Source organism: Dunckerocampus dactyliophorus, chromosome 6, assembly GCF_027744805.1.
Source record: "Dunckerocampus dactyliophorus isolate RoL2022-P2 chromosome 6, RoL_Ddac_1.1, whole genome shotgun sequence".
Lineage (NCBI taxonomy): Eukaryota > Metazoa > Chordata > Actinopteri > Syngnathiformes > Syngnathidae > Dunckerocampus > Dunckerocampus dactyliophorus.
In genome coordinates this window covers 19426819-19452404 of record NC_072824.1, presented here as the reverse complement: position 1 = coordinate 19452404, position 25586 = coordinate 19426819, and the positions used below count along the sequence as shown (strand labels likewise).

The window sequence follows — 25586 nt, the reverse complement described above, 5'->3', positions numbered from 1 at the left end:
ATATGTACAAAATGTAGTACTAGTAAAACTTAATTCTGTACTTCCCATTTCCTATCACGTGATTCGTATGCACCAACAGGAAACGACTATGCATCTAATCAAATCCCCTATCGCGTTGTCAACTTCAACCAATCGTGTTGCCTTAAGAAAAGACATCCGGAAGGCTGTTTTCTAAGGGAAGAGAATTAGCCATGTATCGGCACATATTCCAGGCGTTATGTATAAAGTATGCTATATTTTAAATGTATAATTATTTTCTTTGTGTTAGAAGGTCAGTGTGGTCAGTCCGGCTTGACCGCCAGCTGGGTTACGCCGGGTGAGCTAATACTGATGTCGGCTAGCTTTAGCAAGCTAACAGTACAGCGAATTAAACAGCACTGAAATGGTCGGTGAACCAGGCGGGAATCGCCAAAATGAACCTACGTACTACTTTCTGATCGACCAGTTTAACAGGTAGGTACAAGGCTAAGTTCAACTGAGCGAGTTGAGATAAACTATGTGTACCGTGAACAATAAAACCATATTCTGTTATTATTAGCACGTTTAATCTACGTTTACCTTGAACAATAAAATCCTATTCTATTGCTATTAGCACGTTTAATCTATAAATACATATATGCGTGTCAACTTGGATCTCGTCCGCGTTAAAACATGGCCTTTAATGCAGATATCACGGTGATTAATGAGTGATTACACTGTATATTCAATACGTGCAGCTCTGTGCGTATGTGATCTGTCAATGATCAAGATAAACGCTATCTTTGTCTCCAGATTAGTGGAAAACAGTCATGCCTCGAGTCAGATGTCAGTCGCATGATACCGCCACTTTCCACAGAGTTATTCTCATCGATTTTCAGTTCCTTGTCGAAACTACTGTACCAAGTCAAGTCACTGCTACACTGCCCTGCACTGTTGTGCAATCTTGTGTGATTGGATATTGCTTTGAAAATTATGAAGTTGCGCCCATTCATACGTTTTTCCTGCAAGTGACAATAATAGTGCAGACAACAATAGTATGGTTATGCAAGTCTGGGTTTTCTGTGACTATGCAGTAGTTCCCAAGTGGCTGGTATGCACACTGTGTGGCTACAAAGCAGTTTCTTTATTTATGTGCAGCTTACAATAACGATGAATACCCATAAATCCAAACAGTTCTCATAATTACCAAACAATATTAGGGCCACATTGAAAAGAAAAAAACATAGCTATGCTGCTAGAATATAAGTGGTGAGAAGAATCAAGTCAAAATTCTTCAAGAAAAAATTGTAATACAGAATAAAGTCAAAGAACTGTATAAGAATAAAGTGGTATGATTATGTACAAAAAAATACATTTTTGTAACGGTTTTGAAGAATGAAGTTGTAATATTATCAGAAAAAATGTTTAATGAGGCTAAAGTTGTAATATTATGATTATAATATCATATCAGTATACAGTATCTCATTTTAGTTTTTTCAATGAGGCCCTGATTCTTCTTTGTACACAATAGTATGAATGTCAGAAATGTTATAGATGTTTTTCAGTAACAATTGGGGTCTTTAGCACGAATCTTACATATTGTGAGACTTACTATGTAGCTAAGCCACATGGGAAATATGTGGCTTTTTTGGTACATTTTTCATCTCATGGCATGTCTTTAAAGTAATTTGGCATGCAATGTTCCTTCATACTTAAACTCTCTAGCCTTATGCAGCTCATGTATAAGTTTCAGTAGGACCCTTCTTCTTACACTTTTTGCCCTTCTTTATCCTTCCCAGGTGTTCAGTGTTGCAATGAGGAGCTCCAGAGTCCATCTCTGACTGCTCCAGGCCATGAACTCTGTTTCCCCAAGTGCAGCACAGTACGCCGGTGGGGTCATGCACAATGAACTGGTGGACGGCCGGCGGCAGCAGGACAGCAATGGACTCACACCGCCACAGAGTCCAGATCCTAGCAAAGAAGCAATGGAGGAGCCTGAGGAGATGGATAAGCTCAAAGCCAAAATAATGTCAGCATGGAACAACGTCAAATATGGTTAGTTTGTTAAACAAAGATTTTGTTTCAGGAATATATGAGTCTTCTATAAACAAAATTAATATGTGTACAGGCCAACCTATATATAAAATAAATGTATTCAAAATGGTCGTTCTTATTCATCTGTTTTTAGGGTGGACTGTGAAATCAAAAACCACCTTCAATAAGATTTCACCAGTCACTCTCCTTGGTCACTCCTATCTGCTCAGCAGCGAAGGTAACACGACACGTCTTATATATCAATCAAACAATCAATAAAACCTTCAGGAAAACCTTACTTAACTGTAGCTGAAATTACTAACCAGTCAGTCATTGATAATCACTTCATAGGACTCTGTTGCTACTCCAAACAGCAGCATCTACTGATGCACGTAACCAGTCTCTCAGATGAATTAAAGTGTGGCGTTTTACAGGATTTTGTAACCAAGATCCCTGCACAGCATCGAAGATGATGCCGTCGTTTCCAGTGATTAGCATTCCGTTTATGTGTTCTTTTTTTCTCCAATTTTACGTGGCATACAATCAAGACAGAGGTCTGGAAACACATTTTCATTCAATAACATGAGAAAGTGTATCAAAACCTTTAACAGGTACTGTATATGCTAATATATGTATATAATTTTAATTGTATCATTTATTGGTGAAACCATACAAATGTATGTATAATATTGTATTCTAAAAATGTGTTGTAAAATAAAGGCGACACCCCTGAATAGTCACCTGGTGCTTTTGACACTTCAGTAAATAAACGTCTACAGCAACTACTTGTAAGTGAAACTACATTCATACATTTACTGTTTCCCAAACTTGTTGAAAATGTGTTACACATTAAAAACAAGGTAAACATTACACAAACATGTTTAAAAAAAACACACAAATAAATACAAATTTCAAAACATACAGTAACATGAATTATGAGTTACAGTCCAATAATGTATATTGTTGATCAGGGGTCACCAACACAGTGCCCGCGGGCACCAGGTAGCCCCCCACGAGGCGCCCCCAGGCCTGCTTTTCATTCAGGTTTTCGGTTAATAATGTGAGAACACTAGAAAGAAATGTATTCTGAAACATAAAATGTGAGTTGTGGATACCAGCATTTTGTGAATGTTTTGGTAAAACAAGCATAATTTATTTGTTTGGGTTGAAATAAGGTATGAAAATCATTTCTACAAAAATGAGTAGCTCTTGGCCATTTTCATTTTCTAAAAGTAGCTCTCACAAGAAAAAACGTTGGTGACCCCTGCTGTAGATATACTTGTATATATTTTTTGCCAAAAAAATAAGAAAATAGGCTTGCCTTTAAAACGCTGAAGAATATCTTTAAGATCAAACGTTGTTATCACCTCCAAAAGATAAAGCCTTCTCTGTGAAAGGTGACAGGTTTCACATCAGATCTAGGCATTCCACAGACGTAAAAACATTTTCCTGGTGTCATGATAAACAGCATATCATTACTCACATGTCACATGATGAGAGTTTACATTGACTTTTTGTCACATTCTGTTTTTTTCCACAATGTATTTTTACTGCTTTGATGAATCATCCAATCAAAACCCGCTGTCTAACCAGATCAAGTGGAGCAGTTTCGTATGGCCTTCGTGTCCAGGATCTGGTTGACCTACAGACGGGAGTTCCCTCAGCTGGAGGGATCCAGCTGGACTACAGACTGTGGCTGGGGCTGTATGCTGCGTAGCGGCCAGATGCTGCTGGCTCAGGGCCTTGTGGTTCATTTGATGCCCAGAGGTTTGTGTCTTAAGTTCTTTTGACTCATTGGCCACTCATTGTTTGTATAGCAGTATAGATTTTGCTATTCACTGAACATGACAGAATCATTATTGTCTAATTAGCTGGTAACTGGTTGTGTCACAAGACACAGTCACGAGACGAGACGATACATGAGATTGGGTCTACTAGAACAAGATGAGACTTGAACATTACTTTAAATGGGACCTAGGATGCGTTTCCTCTTTTCTGATCTATAAGATTCAAGATTCAAGAGAGTTTTATTGTCATGTGCATAGTAAAACAGCAGTTATACCATGCAATGAAAATCTTATTCTGTTCATTCTCCCAAGAAAAGAAAGAAAACACAAGAAAGAATAAGAACATAAGAAACAAACACATAAACATATATACCAATAAATTAAGCAACAACAACAGAAGAGACATTAATACAGATATAAATAAATAAATAAATAAATAAAGTGCTATGAGTGTGTGCGTGTGTTGCGTGCGGCGTGTGCGAGTGCTTCGTTGAGAAGCCTGATGGCCTGTGGGTAAAAGCTGTTTGCCAGCCTTGTGGTCCTGGACTTCAAACTCCTGTAGCGTCTGCCTGACGGTAGGAGTGTGAATAATGAGTGTTGTGGATGTGTGCTGTCCTTGATGAGGTTGTGTGTTCTGCGTAGGACTCTAGTTTTATAAATGTCTTGCAGTGAGGGGAGGGCTGCCCCAACAATGTTCTGTGAGGTCTTGATCACCCGCTGGAGTGCCTTCCTATCACGTGTTGTACAGTTACCGTACCAAACAGTGATGGAGGCGGTAAGGACACTTTCGATAGTGCATCTGTAGAAGCAACTCAGGATTGTGGTGGACATGCCAAATTTCCTCAGTCTTCTCAGGAAGTACAGTCTCCTATAAATGTTATAATGTTGTATTCTTGTGTTAAACGATGTCAACGCGTCAGATAATGACGTTTGCGCATGTGGAAGTGAGGCCTGAAAGCAGTTTTGGATGGTTCTGCACGCTGTGTTTTACAGAGTTTTTTTTTAACACTGAGTTATATTGACGTCAAAGCAACCCGGACTTCATTATATGGGCATGCCCAGGCAACCGCTGTAGGCCTGCTCTCTCCCCGCTCTGCTTCACTCAGCTCTGTTCACCGTGCTCCCATGAAATGTTTGTTTGGGTGTGCCTAAAGAGGCAAGCATCAGGCACAAGTGTTGGAGTTGCTGATTCCCGGCCAGCAAGAGAAAAATATGCTCATCTGTCAACGGCATTTCACACAGGGCTGTTTTTGTGAACATGGGCCAATACGAAACTAGACTAGCCGCCAAACTGTTGCTGAAGTCCGACGGCTTTCCAACATTACTTGGTCGTGTTGAAGAGTCAGCAGAGCAACCTGTAAGCAACAATTTATCAGTGTTCTAACTGTATTTATTTTGTGTAAGTAATCAGACAAAAGGGGTTTGGCAGCTGTCCGCAAGTCCTCACGAGCGCTTGGGAGTGTGACCAGTCACAGCGGAGTGGGCTTGGTGGGAGGCGCACCTGGTGCACGTTAAGAGGTGCAGAGTCAGGAAGATCGAGAAAGCTTTCTGTGCGGGTTACCGTGTGTAGCTGCTCTATAGGAGTACAGAACTCAATACAAAGGCCCGAAAATTAGTATAATGTCCCCTTTAAAGAAAAGTACAACGGAAAATAAAAAAAAAAATACATGACAATATATTGCAATTTACTAATTTAATTTCTGCACTCTGTGTGTATGCTAGCGGCCTCGCATCCACCCACCGAGACAACGAGACTGTAAGACTAACAAAAGGGCTCACTCCGTTCATGCCATTGTTCTATGGAACAAGCGCACCAAGGCGCTGAAAGCGATATACAGAGTGAACCCTCTTCCTGCCTGTTTGGAGCGAGAGACCAGGACAATATACACACATGCACATGGAAATAGATTGAGGCTGGCAAAATTATCGAGTTCATTTATTATTTATTGTGTGATTAGTGAATTAATTTATTATCATCCCTGGCCTAGTGCCCATGAGACTATTTTTTTTCCTAAACGAGAAATCAAATCTTGTCACGTTTTAATCTTGCGAGGATCATGTGACACCCCTACTGGTAACATGAGTGAGTACTAAGATAAGTGCGTCTTGCCTACACTCAAGAATGGGGATGGTCGTGTCATGGTCTGGAGGTGCATGAGTGCTGTCAGCACTGGGGACCTGCCGTTCATAATGAATTCCAACATGTGACATTCCAAAGCAGAGCCTGATCCCCTCCCTTGGGAAACTGCATGGGAGTTTTCCAACATAATTGTGTCTGTACAATGACTACTCTGTTATATCCAAGTTTAATTTCTGTAGTATTATCCTTTGGGAAGATATACTAAAATGGTTTGTGAAATGTGAGGTATGTACCCACTTTTGGTTGTTGTTGATGTTTTAACCAGCTTTTGCTGTTGAAAGTTAAAGATTGAACGATGTAGTTTGGTGTTAAGATGAGTATTATTTGTGTTATGTAGACTGGACTTGGCCAGATGCTCAACAGCTCACTGATGTGGACTTTGAAGTCTTGCGAATGCGTTCACCATTGAGGGTCGGTGGGGTCCCCATCCCCTCTTTTGGCTCTCCACGAGGAAACTGCACCCCTGAAAAGATCCTGCCAAGTGATCCAACACTCAGATCCAGCCAGAGGAAGAGGCCAGAGTCTACAAGGGATCGACAAGCCGAGCCCATCCACCACAAGCTGCTTACCTGGTTTGGGGATCAACCGCCAGCACCTTTTGGGGTCCACCAGCTGGTGGGAATAGGCAGGAGTTCTGGAAAGAAAGCTGGCGACTGGTATGGTCCCTCCATAGTGGCACATATACTGCGGTGAGTATCAGTTCTGTATGTACAGAAAATATGATTTGTAGGGGTGCTCCGATCAATCGGCCGATTTCCGCGAAAAAGCACAGTATCGATACTTGCTTTTTAACGCTGATCAGCTCCGCGATCACCTCCCGCCCCATTGCACCATCCAGCCTATAGCGACTGTCTTCCGCCCACTTTACCTTCACAAAGCCAAAACAAGCATGTCTGCCGTGTGGGACTTGCTGTCGTTGTGAGAGTGATATAAGTTTTGCAACGTGCAAAGCCACGAAAAATGTCTCGCCTGAGTGGCGCGTTAAAAAGCTTTAGTGTGGTACAGCATTTGGGGGGGCTGGCACTTGGCAGGGTGTGGTGAGTTTGAGACTTGCGATGTGATGGCCAATGTAGGAGCGCCATCAAGCTGTGTGCTCTTGCATCCAAGGTCCCCTTAAAGAAGGCGTCTGATCCTCAAAGTTTCACCAGTGATTTAGAAAAAGTAAGACAAAATATCTTTTTGTCTAAAATGAAGGTGATTTTATTGTTCCCCATTCATATCAAATAGCCGAGGGGTCACCAATGTCACCCATGACCACATTTTCATTCAGGTTTTCAGTTAATAATGTGAGAACACTATAAAGAAATGCAAAATGTGAGTTGTGGATACCAGCATTTTTTTGTTCTGGTAAAACAAGCATATTCAGTTTGTTTGGGTTGAAATAAGCTATGAAAATACATGTTGCAAAAATGAGTAGCTCTTGGCCATTTTCATTTTGTAAAAGTAGCTCTCACAAGAAAGAATGTTGGTGACCCGTGATATAGCCAATAGTACCGGTAAATTAAAAAATTTACACTTGATTGGTATAAACTGATTTCACTCATGGATGATTGGCAGCATAAACATAAACCCCTGATCGGAGCATCCCTAATGATTTGGCATTTAATTTTTAATTTTGTGAATATTTTTTTAGGAAAGCTGTGGCCAAAGCCACTGTTGTCCACAACCTGGCTGTGTATGTGGCTCAGGATTGTACAGGTGACACTTTAACTTTTCATTGTCTGTTCATTGGACCACATGTGAACAAAACGTTACTCTGACCCTCATGTTTGTGTTGGATTATAGTGTACAAGGAGGACGTAGTGCATCTATGTGACCTGTCATTCAACCAGACTTCCCCAGAACCCGACAACCAAGCCTGGAAATCAGTCATCATACTGGTGCCTGTTCGTCTGGGCGGGGAGGCCCTCAACCCATCTTACATTGAATGTGTTAAGGTATGTTCGTGCTTCTCAGTTGTCTTCTTTCGGACAATTTCATATTAAAACTGTTTTTATTTTAAAATTCCAGAACATCCTAAAGCTGGAATGTTGTATTGGAATCATTGGAGGCAAACCAAAGCACTCGCTCTACTTTGTTGGCTTCCAAGGTGAGTTCAAGGCAAATGGAGAGAGAAGAGACTGGGGAAAGGGAAAAACTAAAATAGTGGTTGATCTGTGGCCGGAGTACCACTGGTAGCACCTGGGCTCCATCTAGTGTTAATCAGCCACACTAGAAATTTGTTTTAAAAAAGATTCTATTATATTCATTATTACGACCAGTCCAGGGTGTACCCCACCTCTCACCCAAAGTCAGCTGTGCTAGGCTCCAGCATACCACCGCGACCCCAGTGAGGATAAGCGTCATAGAAAACGGATGGATGGATATTCATTATTATTAGAGACATGGACATGTGAAATTAAAAATACAAATGTATTAACCTAAGATTCACTGTAATTGAATTCTAATTGAATTGTTTTTTACTGAAATATTAATGTTTAACTCACTTCATAAGCCGCAAGCCTGCAAGTACAAGCTACATATTTGAAGCTAAACCAGGATTGTAAGTAGAAGTCTTAAAAAATGGTGGTACTTGCAAAGGAAAATATTTTTGAGGTGGTACTTGATGTAAAACGCTTGAGAACCATTGACTTAAACAATTGTCTTTAAAGGGTGAAGCAATGGCCAGATGTTATCTTTGTTAACTTTGCAGGATTAGGTACTGTTTGTCTCAAAAAGGTGCTTGAGGTGTCACAAATAAATAACAGTGATTACCGTACATATAATTTTTACCGGTGTGTCTTTCAGATGAGCAGCTGCTGTATTTAGACCCTCACTACTGCCAGCCTGTGGTAGATGTCACTCAAGTCAACACCCCACTGGAGGTCAGTTTCACAGCCTTCTTGTCTCTGTGCACTTTTTATGTTCGTCATACTGCTTCCAGGCTGTCTCAACTTGTATCCCCCCCTCTTCTGATCACATCAGACTAAGACAATGTCACATTCCCGCTTATTAATGTGTGACTGATTTAGATAACGAGAGCAATTATGGGCGTTGATTTAATGAATTACTCTTTCTCTTTAGTCGTTCCACTGTACTTCTCCCAAAAAGATGCCCTTCACTCGGATGGATCCCAGCTGCACCATTGGCTTTTACGCCAGGAACAAGAAAGACTTTGAGTCTTTGTGTTCTGCTGTTAGTTTGGTGAGTTTTAAAATCTCCTCAATAGTCAGGCTTTTTGATGAATGCATGGCATAAATCCACTTTAAAAACTTGATGTCCAAATCCTCATTTCGCTGCCCCCTTCAACGAGCCGCGCTCTTTTTTTTTTTTTTTTTTTCTCAGAGCACCAGATTGTTATCTCCCCCCCCCCCCCCCCCCCAGTCACCGTTTTTCCATTTCTTTTCTGGTCAATGTCAAAATGTTTTGCAACTTTTGCCCCAGAATCCTCCACACTCTTTGAACTCCACTGTGAAAGTCTGCTTTTCAGATGCAGATGTCTGTTCTGCAGGTGGCATCTGCTGTGGTAAGGTAAAGGTGTCCACAGTGACACATGATGGTATCAGTCATAGGAAAGTCGTACCACCTGTTTTTTTTTTGTTTGTTTTTTTGAGAGACGTCTGTTTGAGGTGTGGCTTTCCTATTCCAAGTGCATGACACACTGGTTAAAGTGGCTCATGGCATCTATTCATCAGTGGAGACCACTATTTGAGGAAATACTTTCGTTCCTTGAAGCAAAATGTCTCCGCTTCCTAACAGCAGCAGTTTGTGTCTGGTAAACAATATATTTAACAGCTGTCCACACATTATGATTTCAACAAAAGAATATTATCTTAAAGGTGGAACTGAGAGTGAAACCAATTACATGAGTTTCTGAGGCCTCCATCATATCAACATGATCCGAACTCTCCATAGCTATTTCTACACTCGATTACACAAACGTCCTTAATGTTAACACATGGCTGTGTATTGTGTTTCCCCCCTTAACCACCTTAATCCCCCCTTAACCACCTTAATTTTTTGTGATCCCAGGCGCTGTCGTCATCAGCGGAGAAGTACCCCATCTTCACTTTTGTGGAGGGCCATGGTCAGGACTATGGACTTGAGGGTCACAGCAGTAACCACAGTGGCCAAGCACCTCACATTCTACCCCCTGGCAAAACAGGTCGAGTCAATAACAGAAGACACAGCGATGACTTTGTCTTCTTGTGAGGATGTTACTTTCAGAGGGTCAGACAAGAAACAGTCTGTTGATGGCACAAGTAGAACACACACAATATGACTCGGAAACACAAACTACTTGTATTCTATTTATCGTCACCTCTGCCAGACATGGGTTTTATAAGCTAACAGCCGTCCATTTGCCATTTAGGTGGAAATTTGACTTGATAATGAATGATGATTAAAATTGTTCAAGATACTTGAAGCATCATCACAAACCTAACCTACTATCTCAAAGTCCACTTTGGTGGACTTAAAGTACTTGCATAGTCTCTCCTGGCCCAAACTGGTCACGTCATACTTAACTAGTAAGGGTTGGAACAAGGACAATGTCGCTTTTCCATTCCTTACTAGTCAAATATGCGGGGGGAAAAGTTTTATTATGAAGCAATCTGGTGTCATCTCCTTTGTATATGTAGTTGTGTGATTATTTATCAGCTGTATGGATGTGTGTGAATGGGGTTGTGAAAATGCAAATACATGTTTAGTTGCTGGAGGTAAAAAAATCTTCCTTGAACGTCTTGAACTGCTGTAAATTAATTTTAATGTTGTTTGTCCCAATAGCTCACTCAAGATCCCATTCTTCATCTGCCACTCATATTTTATTTACATAAAGAGTTATTTTCAAACCTAGAAAGTCTGTTTTTTTTCTTCAGCAATTCTCACTCTCAACATGGGGAAATCGGGATGAGATAGATACTTTATTAATTATCCATTCATCCATTTTCTAGACCGCTTCTCCTCATTAGGGTCGCGGGGGCATGCTGGAGCCTATCCCAGCTGACTTCGGTTCGGGCGACAGGCGGGGTACACCCTGGACTGGTCGCCAGCCAATCGCAGGGCACATACAGACAAACAAATCATTCACACTCACATTCATACCTATGGGCAATTTAGAGTCACCAATTAACCTAACATGCATGTTTTTGGAAGGTGGGAGGAAACCGGAGTACCTGGAGAAAACCTACGTGCACACGGGGAGAACATGCAAACTCTACACAGAATTGGAGAATCGAACCCAGGTCTTCCCGATCTCCCAATCTCCTGTTACTGTGTTGGCCAACGTGCTAACCACTAGACCACCATGCAGCCCTTTATTAATTATATTAATAATAATTTGAATATATATATATGGTTTTATTCTCTGATAAGGTGTTATTTTGTTAAAAAGATTCCATTTTAAAACGTATCCATATACGTTGTGCAAAGGCTACATGAGTCTTGTGTATAAATGATTATGTTGCATCATAAAAGTAATTTAAACAAATTAACCTTGAAAATATGTTGGACTTTATTAGATATTATATTTCAGTATTATTTAATCTATATTTTTTAGAGTTCTTTATTATTACGGTACTTACTTGATATATTGCACACTCAAACAAATCTGACATTTTGTCAGTAAAAGGTTTTCACGCTCAGTTCTAGCTGACATTGTCAGAAAGGTATTATCGTATTTAGCCAAATGCGAGAGCGAAGTTGTGTCCACCGCGCATGCGCACTGTCGCGCAGCGGTGACTAGACATTCGGTCATAGAAGCTGTGGTGCTGCTGGTAGAGAAGGAGGAGGAGGTGGAAGAGGTGGTGTAGTTCTGTGGCGGGGAGGCGTTCAAGCCACGTCGGTGAAACAAATCATCGCTAGAACGCCGATCCAAGCAGGGTGAGTGCAAAAATTTGCTGCGTGTGATGTTGATGTCACCCAAAAATACACGAAGGGGTGCAGACGTCCATTAAGGGCTGTCAGTACAGTACAGTGCAGGTAGGTCAGTCGCACTTGCACAGTCCGCCATTCCCCTCTTTTTTTATATTCAACCACACGTCCTTCCACACATAAAATATTTCACAGGCTGAGCTCATGTGCTTTACTGCGATTAATTCAAGTCCAGCTGTGGATGGACGCTGCAGCTTAATGCGCACTACGGGTGATTAGGCGCAGCTTTTGATAGGCGTTGGACAGATTGCATACATATGCAGCACAGACTTGAGCATCACCTGTATCTCTCATTGGACCATATCCTCCACATAATTACATGTCTTTATTGTATTCAAATTGAGTTTTGCACTGATAATGTGCCCTACCTCCAAGATCCTGCAGCCATGTCCACCCCAGATCCCCCCATGGGAGGCAACCCTCGCCCAGGTCCATCCCCAGGACCAGGTCCCTCTCCTGGAGCAATGCTGGGTCCCAGCCCAGGTCCTTCCCCAGGCTCCACTCACAGCATGATGGGACCCAGTCCTGGACCTCCTTCCTCTGGACTCCCTCAGCCAGGCCCACCTGGGTACGGCCAGGACAACATGCACCCCATGCACAAAGTAAGGATATTTTGACTATTTACAGATTGATTCCGGAAAATTTGAAAGAAAAAATCCTTGAAAAGATCAAAAGTCCTTACTTGCATATGCACCACAATTGTTATGATGAAGGATTCCTAATTGCTGCTATAAATGCACAACGAGGAAAACCCACAAATGCACTGAAAATATTCTAAATCAATGATGAAAGTATAACAATATAATAAAAAAATAGTTAACAATAGCATGACTTTATTTGTCATTGCACAAGACCATACAAGTACCGTATTGACCCCAATATAAAACCACCCAGAATATAATATATAAGATGTCTTTTTCAGATTTTTTGTGGGAAAAAAATACTACCTTATAATTGGCTAGGTATGGTAATATAAAACAACAATTTAAAACACAGTTCTCAACTACTAATAAAAGTAAAATTAATTGAAAATGGAAAATAGTAAACGTACGGGAGTGGAATAAAAGTATATACTGCCGTGTCATTATGTCAAAAGCCTTTGCTAGTAGTATGCAAAACCACAACCTCCTTTGTGGCGGTAACAACATATTTGCATATATTCAAAATGTCTCATGTTCCATTGTTTTTTCAGCCCATGGAGGCCATGCATGACAAGAGTATGAACGAGGAGAGTCGCTTCAGTCAATTGAAAGGAATATCAGTGAGGCCTGGCGGGCACAGTGGTATGGCCCCCCCACCAAGTCCTCTGGACCAACATTCGCAAGGTTGGCAAATCAAGTGCTCCCATTTGAAGCAATGGTGTGGTCGTGAGGGCTGGTTACACTCATAGGGAAGCAACCACAAGACAAGGTCTCCAATCTGTCTTTGTGTCTTCCAGGTTACCACTCTCCATTAGGTGGCTCAGATCATTCTAGTCCAGTCCCGTCAAACGGTCCGCCATCTGGACCTCTACTTCCATCCTCCTCCTCATCTTCCTCTTCAGTTGGCCCTGGCTCTACCTCCACACCTTTAGAAGGCCCCAGTGGAGATCAGCACACATTGGGTCCCAACAGCCGCCCAGGAACACTTGGCAGTTCAGGGCCTGGTCCCAGCCCTGGACCTAGCCTAGGCTCTACTGTTCCCAGCCTAGTGGCAGGCCTTGAATCATCTAGTGGCCTTGCTGGACCTGGAGGTCCTGGTGGCCCCGGGGGTCCTACTCCTTTCAACCAGAGCCAACTGCACCAACTGAGAGCTCAGATTATGGCCTATAAGATGCTGGCCCGGGGTCAGCCCCTGCCAGACCACCTCCAGATGGCCGTGCAAGGGAAAAGGCCTATGCCTGGAATGCAGCAACCCATGCCGAGCTTGGCTCCAGGAGGTGGACCACCAGGACCAATGAGTTCAGGCTACAGTCGAGCTCATGGTGAGGACTGTCAAATCAAGTCAGTACAACAATATGAATAGAAACTTCAATTTAAGACTAAAGACAATCATTCCCTGCAGGAATGATGGGGCCCAATATGCCTCCCCCGGGTCCATCAGGTAGTGCAGCTGGGATGCAAGGACAAAACCACAATGGACCCCCCAAGTCTTGGCCTGAAGGTTTGCGGTTTGGCTGTCAAAATTCCTAAAAGTGGTAAAGCACATCAAATGTGAATAGACTTCACATACAGTCGCCCCTCATTTATCACGGTTAATTGTTCCAGACTAAACTGTGATAAGTGACTTTTTGCGAAGAAGGATTCAGTATTAATGAATGGAATATTTTCATAGTTATGGCATAGAAAACTTGTTTATGATCTTATAAATATGGTTTTTAACATTAATTAGAGCCCACTAGACCTGAAACAGCACCTATATAGTCACCTTTACATTTGTATTACCCAATATAGTAGAAATAAGACATATTATATTTATTAGACATAAATAAGATAACATAGACTCACACGTTAGCAGCTCCTTGTTGTTTTTTTCTGGATAGTGTACTTCCCGCAGTGGCTATTGTCTCATCAATGTATTGTAAAGGCGGCTTTAAATGGCTTTACACTCGTATTACCCAATGTAGTAGACATAAGGTGGTGTGTTTGGTTGGAAAATTGCCAAGATAGGGGATCATGATCTGCTTCACAATGTCACAACGCACCGCAGCTCCCTGGTGCTGGCAGCACTCATTCAATTCAATTAAATTCAATTTATATAGCGCTAAATCACAACAGCAGTTATCTTATGGCACTTTACACATGAAGGTCACATTCATAAATGAAAACAGAGAAACAACTGATACCCCACATGAGCAAGCACTTGGTGACGGAAGCAATGAAAAAATCCCTCTGGGGAAGGAACTTTGACCAGAGCCCAGGCTCTGTGGGGTGGCCGTCTGTCTGGACCAGTTGGGTTGAGATAGAAAAATAGAGGGATAGATGGTAGATTAAGCCAGAAGTCTTAGTCCAAGAAATATTTAGTGGAGTGTCTCTGATACATATCAGTGTATCAGGGGTCAGTTCTGAGTTGAGTTGACTTTTAAATAGAGAGAGGGTGTCTGCCCCCAAGATTGAGTCAGGGAGATGGTTCCATCACGTAGGAGCCTGATGACTAAAGGTTCTACCTGCCATTCTACTTCTAAAAATTCTAGGAGTGGCAAGTAAGTGTAAATTCTGGGAGCGCAGTGTTTTACTGGGTTGATCGGGTACTAGGAGCTCTTTAAGATATACGGGTGCCTGACTGTGTAGTGCTATATATGTAAGAAAGAGAATTTTAAACTCAGTTGTAAATTTTACAGGTGACCTGTGCAGTAAGGCTAATACAGGTGAAATATGATCTCTTCTTCCGGTTCTGGTTAAGACTCGCATGGCAGTATTTTGGACTAACTGAAGGGTCTTTAAAGATTTGCTAGGGTGACCTATTAACAGAGTTGCAATAATCCAACCTGGAGGTCACAAAATCATGAACAACTTTTTCAGCATCTGGTAGTGGCAGGAATTTTCTGATTTATTTTAATTTTTTTTCAGTTTCATAAATGAAAAAGTGCTGTGCTTGACATGTGTCGTATTTGGGAACTAATAGTAAGTGTAAGGAAACTACAGACTTAATGATAGTAAGAAATTGATAATAACTGATGAAATAGTTGACAGAAACATAATTTGATAATGAGTGAGTCCAGACAATGTACTCACCAGAAATGAAGGTTTACTAGTCAGTGTAAGAGTGGTTAGACATAGCATTGTATGCACACAGTGGTTCAGGTGTCTTCTTTCTTGTATTTTGTAAACATCACCCTCTCTCATTTTAGTACATTGTTTGAGTTCCTTACTCAATCCGTTCCACAACTTCATTCCACAGCCATAACTGCTCAAAGTGTTTAGTGTTGTCTTTGCATATACTGTAAGTGTTTTAGGTTTAATTTTTGTCCTAAGATCATATTTCTCCTCTCTTGTTGAGAATTGTTTTACGTTTTTGGGTAGCATGCTTTATGCTTTATGCATAATTTTAGCTGTTTGAAAGTTTACCAGATCAGCAAATTTGAATAATTGTGATTTTAGGAATCAAGGGTTTGTATGTTCTCTGTAAGCAACATTATGGTTTATCCTAAGTGCCATTTTTTGTAGCACAGTTAGTGAGTGAAGTGTACTTTTATAGTGATTACCCCACAAAAAACGTTAGATATGGTAATATCAGTGAACAGTAGACCGTATGGAGTGATTTTGGGTCTAGACCAAATTTTGCTTTATTCAGTATTGAAGTATTTCTTGCCACTCCATGTTGTAAAGGAAAGATCCTGATTGAAGATGACACCAAGGTTTCTGACTGTGTTGTGGGGGGTGAGTGCAAGGCCATTTGGGCAGTAATATCACTTACAATCTTGTCTCTCAGGTGCTGGGAACCAAAGACTCTGATTTCAGTTTTATCTGAATTTAATAGTAAAACGTTGGCGGTCATCCAGCTGTTGATGTCTTTAAGACATGCCTGGAGTTTGGACAGCTTTGTTAGGTTTCATTGATAAGTAGAGTTGTGTGTCATCTGCATGCCAGTTAATGGAGTGTTTTCTAATGATATTGCATAAGGGGGACATATAAAGGCTGAACAATACAGGTCCTAGCACAGACCACTGTGGGATGTCATGACTGACCTTCACATGTTTGGATTCTTTATTCTTTATTAGATGCAGGCCATCTGACAAATACGACTGAAACCATTTCAATGTAGTTCCTTTAATGCCAAGGGCATGTTCTAATCTCCGTATTACAATTTGGTGATCAATTGTGTCGAATGCTGCTGTGAGGTCGAATAAAGAAAATACTGAAACGAGGTCTTTGTCTGAGGCGGTGAGGAAGTCGTTTGTAATTTTTACAAGCACTGTTTCTGTACTGTGGTGCATTCCAAACCCTGACTGAAAGACCTGAAGTAGATGATTGTTTTGAAGGAAATGGTGTAATTGTTTGGCAACTGCTTTCTCTAGGATCTTGGACAAAAATGCAAGGTGGGATATTAGTCTGTAGTTAGTTAGTACATGTGGATCAAGGTTAGGTTTTTTTAAGAAGTGGTTTGATTACAGCCACTTTGAATGATCGTGATACGTAGCCTGTCACCACCGACATATTGCTTATACTAGTGGAGTAGTGTCTTTGAGCAAGTGAGTAGGGATGGGATCTAACTCACAAGTTGAAGAGTTTGAGGAGGAAATTGTAAAGGCGAGTTCAGAAGAGTTGATGGCGCTAAAACTGTTTAATTGTGTGTCAGTCATCGCCCTTTCCTCTATGGTCACCATGTTGGAGGGATGGACAACATCAGTTGATGGGGGAGGTGGTTTATTTGGTGTCTAATAGTGGCAAGTTTATGGTCAAAAAATGACATGAAATCATCACTGCTAAGAGTGGCAGGGATGGATGGGTTGATGGTGCTGTGACACTTTGTTAACATAGCAACAGTGCTGAAGCAGAATTGGTGGCTATTTTTGTTTTGTTCAATTAAAGATGAGTAGTAGTGGTGGTAGTAGTAGTAGTATGAGTAGTAGTAGTTCTGGCATTACGTAGGGCCTTTCTATAATTTTTAAGGCTCTTCCAGGCTTTTCAACGATTTTTTTGTGAGTGGGTTGAACGCCATTTTCCCTCTAATTGTTGTGTTTTATGTTTAAGCTCACGTGTATGGGAATTGTACTATGGTGTTAGTGTTCCTCTTTTTTAGTTTTAACAGGGCGAGTTGAGAGTTTCTTGTAGTAGGGAGGTTGTGCTGTCTACGAGCTCATAAATCTGTGTTTGACTGATATTAGTATGGTTTATTAAGTTAATGAAGGGCAGTGAATTGAGGAGGGGCCGATAGCGTCTTTGAATTTTTGACCACTGTGATCTGATGGGCATCTGGCAAGTACGGTTTTGTCTACTGCTGTGTAGCTAGCTATTTGGAATTCAAATGTGATCTGAAAATGGTCAGACGAGGATTTTGTGGAAGTATTGTTAAGTGTTTAACATCAATGCCATATGTCAGGGCAAGATCAAGTGTGTGATTTTGACAGCGGGCAGCTTCATCCACTACCTGGGAGAACAGAGTTCCATCTAATTAAGTGAATGAGGACGCTAGGCCGTCATTGTTTACGTCCATATGAATGTCATGTCACCCTCTATAATTATTTCATCTATAGTAATTACACGACTTGATAGGAACTCTGGGAAACCAGTTAAAAAGTCGGAATAGATACAATAGAAACATTAACAAGTAGTTAGTGCTTATGTTCCTTCTGGGTTGGATGTGAAATACGATGCTTTCAAATGTTTGTTAGTGGAGTTTAGGGGACACTAGTAAGTTGTGTGAAAGATGTCTGCTATTCCTCCTCCCTGACTAGATTCTCTGGGGATGTGGAAGTTAATGTGAGTGGGGGGACTGGTTTCATTTAAGCTAACCTATTGTTCCAATTTTAACCAGGCCCCAGACAAAATAGGTCAACGTTATGGCCTGAAATCAATTCATTCACTAAGACAGCTTTGTTTGACAGTGATCTGATGTTTAGAAGACCACATTTCATTTTCAAACATCGCTCCACTGGTGAGTCGGTAGTTTTTATTGTTGTTAGGTTTCTATGGCCATGTGTAGATTTAATGAAAGGTATCAATTTACGGGACAGACACAGTCTCAATACTATTTTCATTAACTATATCTATAAGACCAGTATCTGCATCAATGATGTTTACCAATTCCAGACATTTATGGTCCGTGTAATGGGGCCTGCAGGGGGCACGAGATACTGCAAGTTTTATGTCTTGATTCCAAAACTTTGTTACAGGTCCGATGGTGAATGCAGCTGTGCCGTCCAATGCCCCCCAAAAGCTGATCCCTCCTCAACCCACAGGACGACCGTCTCCTGCTCCCCCCTCAGTCCCCCCCGCAGCCTCCCCCGTTATGCCTCCGCAGACCCAGTCGCCCGGCCAGCCGGCACAGCCTCCTCCCATGATGCCTTACCACGGCAAGCAGAGTCGCATAACCCCCATTCAAAAACCCTGCGGCCTGGACCCAGTGGAGATTCTGCAGGAGAGGGAGTACAGGTATCAGCAACGTCCCTTCTCAGATTATTAGTTATTGGACTTCTTGAAAGTAACAACTGTGTGCAGGTTACAAGCTCGCATCACACATCGCATTGCCGAGCTGGAGAATCTGCCAGGCTCTCTGGCTGGAGATTTACGTACCAAAGCTACTATAGAGCTCAAAGCTCTCCGACTTCTTAACTTTCAAAGACAGGTAAACACCTCCACAACACTACTGAAATATTTAACAGTCATTGAAGGACTTGATCAGCTTGTATTTATTCATCTTTGTTTTCACGGTCCGTGTACGTCTGTCCAGCTGCGACAGGAGGTGGTGGTGTGCATGCGTCGTGACACAGCTCTTGAAACGGCTCTGGACGCCAAGGCATACAAACGCAGCAAACGCCAGAGTCTGCGAGAGGCCCGCATCACGGAGAAACTGGAGAAGCAGCAGAAGATCGAACAAGAGCGCAAACGCAGACAGAAGCATCAGGTTCAGTTCAGTTTGTTTTGTTTCAACTAACCAAATAAAACAAACATTTACAAAATACAAAATAATGGAACACTAGGGTCGGCCGCTTTTATTAGAATATTTTAATGTAAGACAGGTATACCGGTACAGTCCAGGGAAACCCTTCAACTTTCTTCTTGTATTATTAAGACTTTCCTAACAGTAGAATTTTTTTTCTACGAATATATATCTTTATTCATTTTGTCCTAAAATTACAACTTATTTTTCTTGGAATATAAAACTGTATTCATACAAAAATGAGGACTATTTTCACCTAAAGTTGCAACTTTTTGCTCGGAATATACGACTTTATTCATATAAAATTATTAATATTACAAAAATGATGACAATTTTGTCCTTTTTCTTTATTTGTGTATTGTTGTGAAAATTTTGACTTTTTTCTTGTAGTATTACTACTTTACTCTCAAAATTGACAGCTTTATTTACTGAAAATTCCGACTTTATTCTTGTAAAATTATGACTATGTTCTCATAATTTTGCAGCTTTACTCTCATAAAATTGCAGCTTTCATCTTTTAATATTATGACTTCACCAAAAATACAACTTTTTCTCACAATATAAAAACACTGTTCTCCTAAATTGCTTTTTTATTGTAATATTGCAACATTGACAGAATTTACATCCTAATTATGGTAAAATTATGACTATTTTCTCCTAAAAAGTTGTACTTTTTTCTTTTAGTATTACAAGTTTTCTTCTCGAAATTATGACATTATTTTCATATAATATCTATGAATTCTCATAGATGCTTTGTTTCCTTTCCAGTGTGGCTTATGTAATATTCATTTGTGTTGAGAGTATCATTTATAACTGAGCATATTATCTTTGAAAAACATTATTTTTTATAATATAAATCTTGCAATGATCACATTTGATTTTGCAGGTGTCCATTGAAAGTAAGTACGTTCGTTTTTTCTTGCCTCACTGAAGTTTTTAACGTCTTCCACCATGTTATTGTAGGAGTATCTCAACAGCATCCTTCAACATGCCAAAGACTTCAAGGAGTACCATCGTTCCATCACAGGCAAAATCCAAAAACTGACCAAAGCTGTGGCCACTTACCATGCCAACACCGAGCGGGAGCAGAAGAAAGAGAACGAACGCATTGAAAAAGAGAGAATGAGGAGACTTATGGTAACATGTCGCCACTTATCACGCTGACCCACACAACACACACACACACAGTATGTGACTTTCTACTCAGGCTGAGGATGAGGAGGGCTACCGTAAACTGATCGACCAGAAGAAGGACAAGCGTCTTGCCTACCTGCTGCAGCAGACTGACGAGTATGTGGCCAACCTCACAGAGCTTGTTAGAGCGCACAAGGCTGCACAGGCCCTCAAGGAAAAGAAGAAGAAAAAAAAGAAGAAGAAGAAGGTATTCAGAGGGCAGTGAACAGAGAGGGTTATACAAACATTCATACATACAAACATTCATCCATCCATACATACATACATACATACATACATACAGTACATACAGTACATATATACATACTTACATACATACATACATACACACATACATACATACATACATACATACATCAACCAGCCGGAACATTAGGTACACCAGTGATTTTTCTGTGGCAGATGGAGAGTCCTGAAGGACAAGCTCCAGCTCTGGGTCCTGATGGAGAGGTGAGCAAAAGCAACACTTCATGGTGATAGTTTTTTTTTGTTTGTTTGTTTTTTTACTTCCAATAAGAATGTTAACCCTGATGTCATTTCCCCTGCAGCCTCTGGATGAGACCAGTCAGATGAGTGACCTGCCTGTGAAGGTCATCCATGTGGACAGTGGCAACATTTTGACCGGGGTGGACGCTCCAAAGGCAGGACAGCTGGAAACGTGGCTGGAGATGAACCCTGGGTAAGACATCATGATCAATGCATACAGATGCATTGCCATTTATCAATCTGAGTGTACATTCAATTTATTCAATTACTTTATTATTATTATTATTATTATTTACATTATTTTGTTTCCTAAGATTTAAATGGCTTTTTAGATATATAGATTTAATTCATAGCCAGCGATTATTTAAATCGTTTTGTTGTGTTAGTTTATGACAAACCTTTGCAGGTTTATAAACTCAGCAAATAAATAACATTTGCAATGGGAGGTTGAATAATTTTGAGTGCATAGTTTACAACAGTAAATTAGGCTTGAAAATACAGTCAAACCTGTCTTAGCGGCCACCTTTATAGAACGGCCACCTGCCTATAGCGGCCACTGAAAAATCCCCCCCCGGCAACTTTACATGTTATAGACCCTGTGTATAGCAGTCACCTGGCCAACGCAGCCAGCGGCCACCCATTTTGTCTGCCTTGGTCAATATCTGACCGCATATAGCGGCCAAATTACCGACTCAAGTAGAAGCTTCTTGCACGAAAAAGTTTAGTTTTTCAATCAATGAAGCCGTCGTGTGTAGACTTTAATTACTGAGTCCTAGCTCAGTCACAATCATTCACAAGATCCACACAAACTGTCAGTTGTTCCACATAAAAAAGCCGTCTTCTTTTGAGCTTGCTATTTCCTGGTCAAACATGTAACTTTAAGAGCATTTGCACCAAAACATTACCGCAAAGTAGACTGGGAACAGGACGTGCTCCCAGCGACGCTACAATAAAAAAAAAAACATACGCTAGCATGCATGCGGCAGCGGGAGCAAAACTGAGTTCGGTTGTACTTAATTGAAGTATTTTAGAATGTACTCACATTATTTTTGATCAATCCTCATCCACAAATCCATCAAAGTCCTCATCTTCTGTATTCGACACAAAAAAAGCCGTCTTCTTTTCCGTTCGCTACTAGTCTGTTAACTTGTCAGTGTTATTGAGCTCCGAAGCAAAGAAGGAAACTTCTCCTGTTGCTTCTGCCAACTTTATTTATTGAACGCGGCCACCAGACAGCAGCTCAGAACACACACACATCTCTCAGCATCGTCTCTCCTTCCTGCTTGCCCACAAGGCAAAGGTTAAAGAAGCCCCACTACATAGCTGTCCAGCCAATGCCTGTAAGAAGTGACACCGTTTATTTCCTGGTGTGAGACAATGTGCACTGGTCAATACTGTAATGCCGCTTGTTGTGGGGAAGGAGAGACTCACGTCGCCGATTCACTTTAATGGCTTTATTAACAGCGGAGAACACTGCAGGACTTTACATCCACGCCAACATAAACACACTTCCCAACTCTCTCGAAACTCACAGATAGCACTGAGCCTAGCTCTCCTGCTCGGGACGCCCACCATCACTTCCCGTCACTTCCCGATGAACTAAAGCTGTAATGAGACTCTGCCGTATAAAAAGTAAAATATTAAAAACAAGGGTAAGACATTACTAGCACAGCTTTGTTCTGTGGGTCGTGGATAATAACAAGCCTAGTAGTGCTGTACAACTTTTATCCGCAGTCCACAGTGCCCTCTACTGGTCAACATTATTATTATTATTATTATTTTTCCCTTTTTTTGCCTTTTTTTTCCTCCCCTGGTCAACATTCAAACTGGACGCCAACCTGTCTATAGAGGCCACCTGTCTATAGCAGCCGCTTTTGCAGTCTCCCTCTAGTGGCCGCTATAGACAAGTTTGACTGTACTTGACATTTTCATTTGAATGCAAAAGTATGCAAACCCTCAATACTGTATGTTTGTCCAGTTATGAGGTGGCCCCACGCTCTGACAGTGAAGACAGTGAGGATGAAGAGGAGGAAGAGGTGAAGCGTTTGGGTTTGTACATTTGTCTCCAATTGTCAAACGTGGAACTGTATTTTACTGCACCTGTTGTGTAGCAGGAGGAAGAGGAGGAGCATCAGCCTTCAACAGCACCAACAGAAGAAAAGAAGAAGATAACAGATCCCGACAGCGAGGATGTGTCGGAGGTCGACGTGCGACACATCATCGAGTGAGTGTGCAAACAAATAGAACGTTTACTTAATCAAACTCAATCTAGAGATGGAGGTTCTCGTGGGGCTGATGTGTTAAATGAGACCATTATACATTTCCTGTGCAGGAATGCTAAACAGGATGTGGATGACGAATACAGTGGAGCGGCATTTGCCCGAGGACTTCAGTCTTACTACGCTGTGGCTCATGCTGTAACTGAGAAGGTGGAAAAGCAGTCCACTTTGTTGATAAATGGACAGCTCAAACAGTACCAGGTAAACAAGCACCAGCTAAATAACTTGCGTTAAGCAATTGTTCTCTGCCGAGCTTTTTGCTAGAACTGAATTGTAAGCTTAAGAAAACATCCATCCGTTTTCTATGCCGCTTATCCTCACTAGGGTCACGGGGGTCTCTGATGAACCTAACATGCATATTTTTGGAATGTGGGAGGAAACCGGAGTACCCGGAGAAAACCCACACACAGGGAGAACATGCAAACTCCACACAGAGATGCCCAAACAGAGATACAAACCTAGATATTCACGATCTCCTGACTGTGTAGCCAACATTGCTAACCACTAGGCCACCGTGCATCTTAATGTAAAATAGCAAGTGACCTAGATGCCTTCCTTGTGGGACACCATAGAATAAGTCATGTTTTACATGTGACCACCCAGGGTAACAGATCATTTTCTTATACTTATGGAATTCTGGATGATGATTTCTAGAGAAATAATAATTTTAATAATGATCATTTTAAATTTTTTCATAGCTTTACTGTCATTGTGATGGCTTGTCGTAAAACATAAACTTGTCGAAGACTGCACAAAAGCCGGCCATTGCAAATCTTCAATAAGATGACGAAATCTAAAGAGTAACGCAAGTAATAGCACAGTAGACACGTACATGCTGACTGAGGTAACTTGATTTTAAAATCTGTGCTCTAGGTATTATTTTTAGGTCCTTGGTTAAAACACAACATCTGGTCAACTTACTTTTCATCTCCTTTGACTTTGTGTTATATGCTAGCCGGTTGTGTGTTGGAATAGTTGCTTGTGTGTCAGATTAAAGGTCTGGAGTGGCTGGTGTCCCTCTACAACAACAACCTGAATGGCATCCTGGCTGATGAAATGGGTCTAGGGAAAACCATCCAGACTATTGCGCTTATCACGTACCTCATGGAGCACAAGAGGCTCAACGGACCCTACCTCATCATCGTACCCCTCTCGTAAACAAAATCTCCTATATCCATCATCCGTATTCGGTTTTTAATAGTTAATTGTTGAATTAAACAGTGTTTCTTATTGACAGGACTCTTTCGAACTGGGTGTACGAGTTTGACAAGTGGGCACCCACAGTTGTTAAAGTGTCCTACAAGGTGAGTTTTCAAGTTGCTGCCCACTTTATCAGACAAAAAACACATTTGTTAACTTAGATGGTGGATAAAAAATAAAATAGTCAATTATATACGGTATATTAATTAATATAAATAATAACAAAGTATATGCATGTCTTATTATAACATATAGTTATTATTAAATATGTATCGTATATTATAAATAACCATACAGGGTGGGCTAAATGTAGTTAGAATTTCAATCAAATTTTGTTCTTGACTAATTATTATTTAACATTATATATGGTACAAAAAAATATTGAGTTTCAAAAGTTTATACCTATTTGTGTCCCACCCTGTATATTACATTAGAATTTTTAAAAGCAATTAAATACAGTAGGATACGGTATCTCACAAAAGAGATTACTGTACACTGCTCGTATTTCAGAAACCATTTTATTATATCTTCTCTTTATTAAATTGTAAATACAAAGAGGAAATCTACAGTATATTGCTATACAAGCTGTACAGTGAATACTCTAAAGCACTGATTCCCAACCAGCAGAGATTTCCAACCAGGGGTACGTGTACCCTTAGAGGTACGCGCGCGCAAATTGCAGGGGGCACGTGGAAACATTTAATTTCCAAGATGATAAGTAAATATTCTCAGCCATTTCATAGTAAACCAGACAATAATATGGAACTTGTGCGCTACAACTAATTTCCCCAGGGAGACAATAGCCTGTGGCACAGCTGCGCCAAAATCATAACAGTTATGGACAAAAAAGACAAAGTTTGGGAAACACTGTTCTAAAGAATTTCCAAGTTTCATTCTGTAGTATTATCCCTTGAGAGGGCATACTGTTATAAAAATGGCTGCTGAAATGTGAGGAGTATCACAAAAGTGTACTTTATATCAAGTATACCACATGTGTTATTTCTAACCTTTTGTCTA

At 40.9% G+C, this 25586-nt stretch overlaps 2 protein-coding genes across 4 annotated transcripts in view; both read left to right on the top strand.

The window, feature by feature from the left end:
* Window positions 1–132: 132 nt before the first annotated feature.
* atg4da (autophagy related 4D, cysteine peptidase a) lies at window positions 133–10744 on the top strand. Of its 2 annotated transcripts, XM_054780334.1 has the most exons (11): window positions 133–453; window positions 1758–2013; window positions 2147–2230; window positions 3586–3759; window positions 6257–6608; window positions 7553–7617; window positions 7705–7856; window positions 7930–8008; window positions 8707–8783; window positions 8983–9102; window positions 9931–10744. In XM_054780334.1, exons 2-11 carry the CDS (start codon window positions 1812–1814, stop codon window positions 10108–10110), a joined length of 1485 nt encoding a protein of 494 aa, XP_054636309.1. In that variant the 5' UTR covers window positions 133–453; window positions 1758–1811; the 3' UTR covers window positions 10111–10744. The 2 variants fall into 2 exon arrangements, with proteins under 2 accessions (XP_054636309.1, XP_054636310.1); XM_054780335.1 differs by lacking the exon at window positions 2147–2230.
* Window positions 10745–11631: 887 nt separating this feature from the next.
* LOC129182656 (transcription activator BRG1-like) overlaps window positions 11632–25586 on the top strand; it is a 30041-nt gene continuing 16086 nt past the window's right edge. Inside the window, exons 1-17 of one of the 2 annotated variants that reach the window (XM_054779042.1) lie at window positions 11632–11778; window positions 12205–12431; window positions 13022–13154; window positions 13268–13792; window positions 13873–13971; window positions 18644–18902; window positions 18969–19095; window positions 19201–19374; window positions 20374–20547; window positions 20618–20791; window positions 21007–21054; window positions 21153–21283; window positions 23069–23126; window positions 23205–23314; window positions 23423–23570; window positions 24360–24523; window positions 24607–24673. In XM_054779042.1, the coding sequence (XP_054635017.1) occupies window positions 12216–12431; window positions 13022–13154; window positions 13268–13792; window positions 13873–13971; window positions 18644–18902; window positions 18969–19095; window positions 19201–19374; window positions 20374–20547; window positions 20618–20791; window positions 21007–21054; window positions 21153–21283; window positions 23069–23126; window positions 23205–23314; window positions 23423–23570; window positions 24360–24523; window positions 24607–24673 (2607 nt within the window). In that variant the 5' untranslated portion in view covers window positions 11632–11778; window positions 12205–12215. Of the gene's footprint in view, window positions 11779–12204; window positions 12432–13021; window positions 13155–13267; window positions 13793–13872; window positions 13972–18643; window positions 18903–18968; window positions 19096–19200; window positions 19375–20373; window positions 20548–20617; window positions 20792–21006; window positions 21055–21152; window positions 21284–23068; window positions 23127–23201; window positions 23315–23422; window positions 23571–24359; window positions 24524–24606; window positions 24674–25586 lie in introns of both variants that reach the window. The other variant, XM_054779041.1, reaches the window with a different exon arrangement.

Bases quoted from the DNA above. Each gene is read 5' to 3' on its own strand.
- atg4da (XM_054780334.1), top strand. From the start codon at position 1,812: ATGAACTCTGTTTCCCCAAGTGCAGCACAGTACGCCGGTGGGGTCATG. The intron at 2,231-3,585 runs GTAACACGACAC...CTGTCTAACCAG, and splicing joins CTATCTGCTCAGCAGCGAAG to ATCAAGTGGAGCAGTTTCGT. The intron at 6,609-7,552 runs GTGAGTATCAGT...ATATTTTTTTAG, and splicing joins ATAGTGGCACATATACTGCG to GAAAGCTGTGGCCAAAGCCA.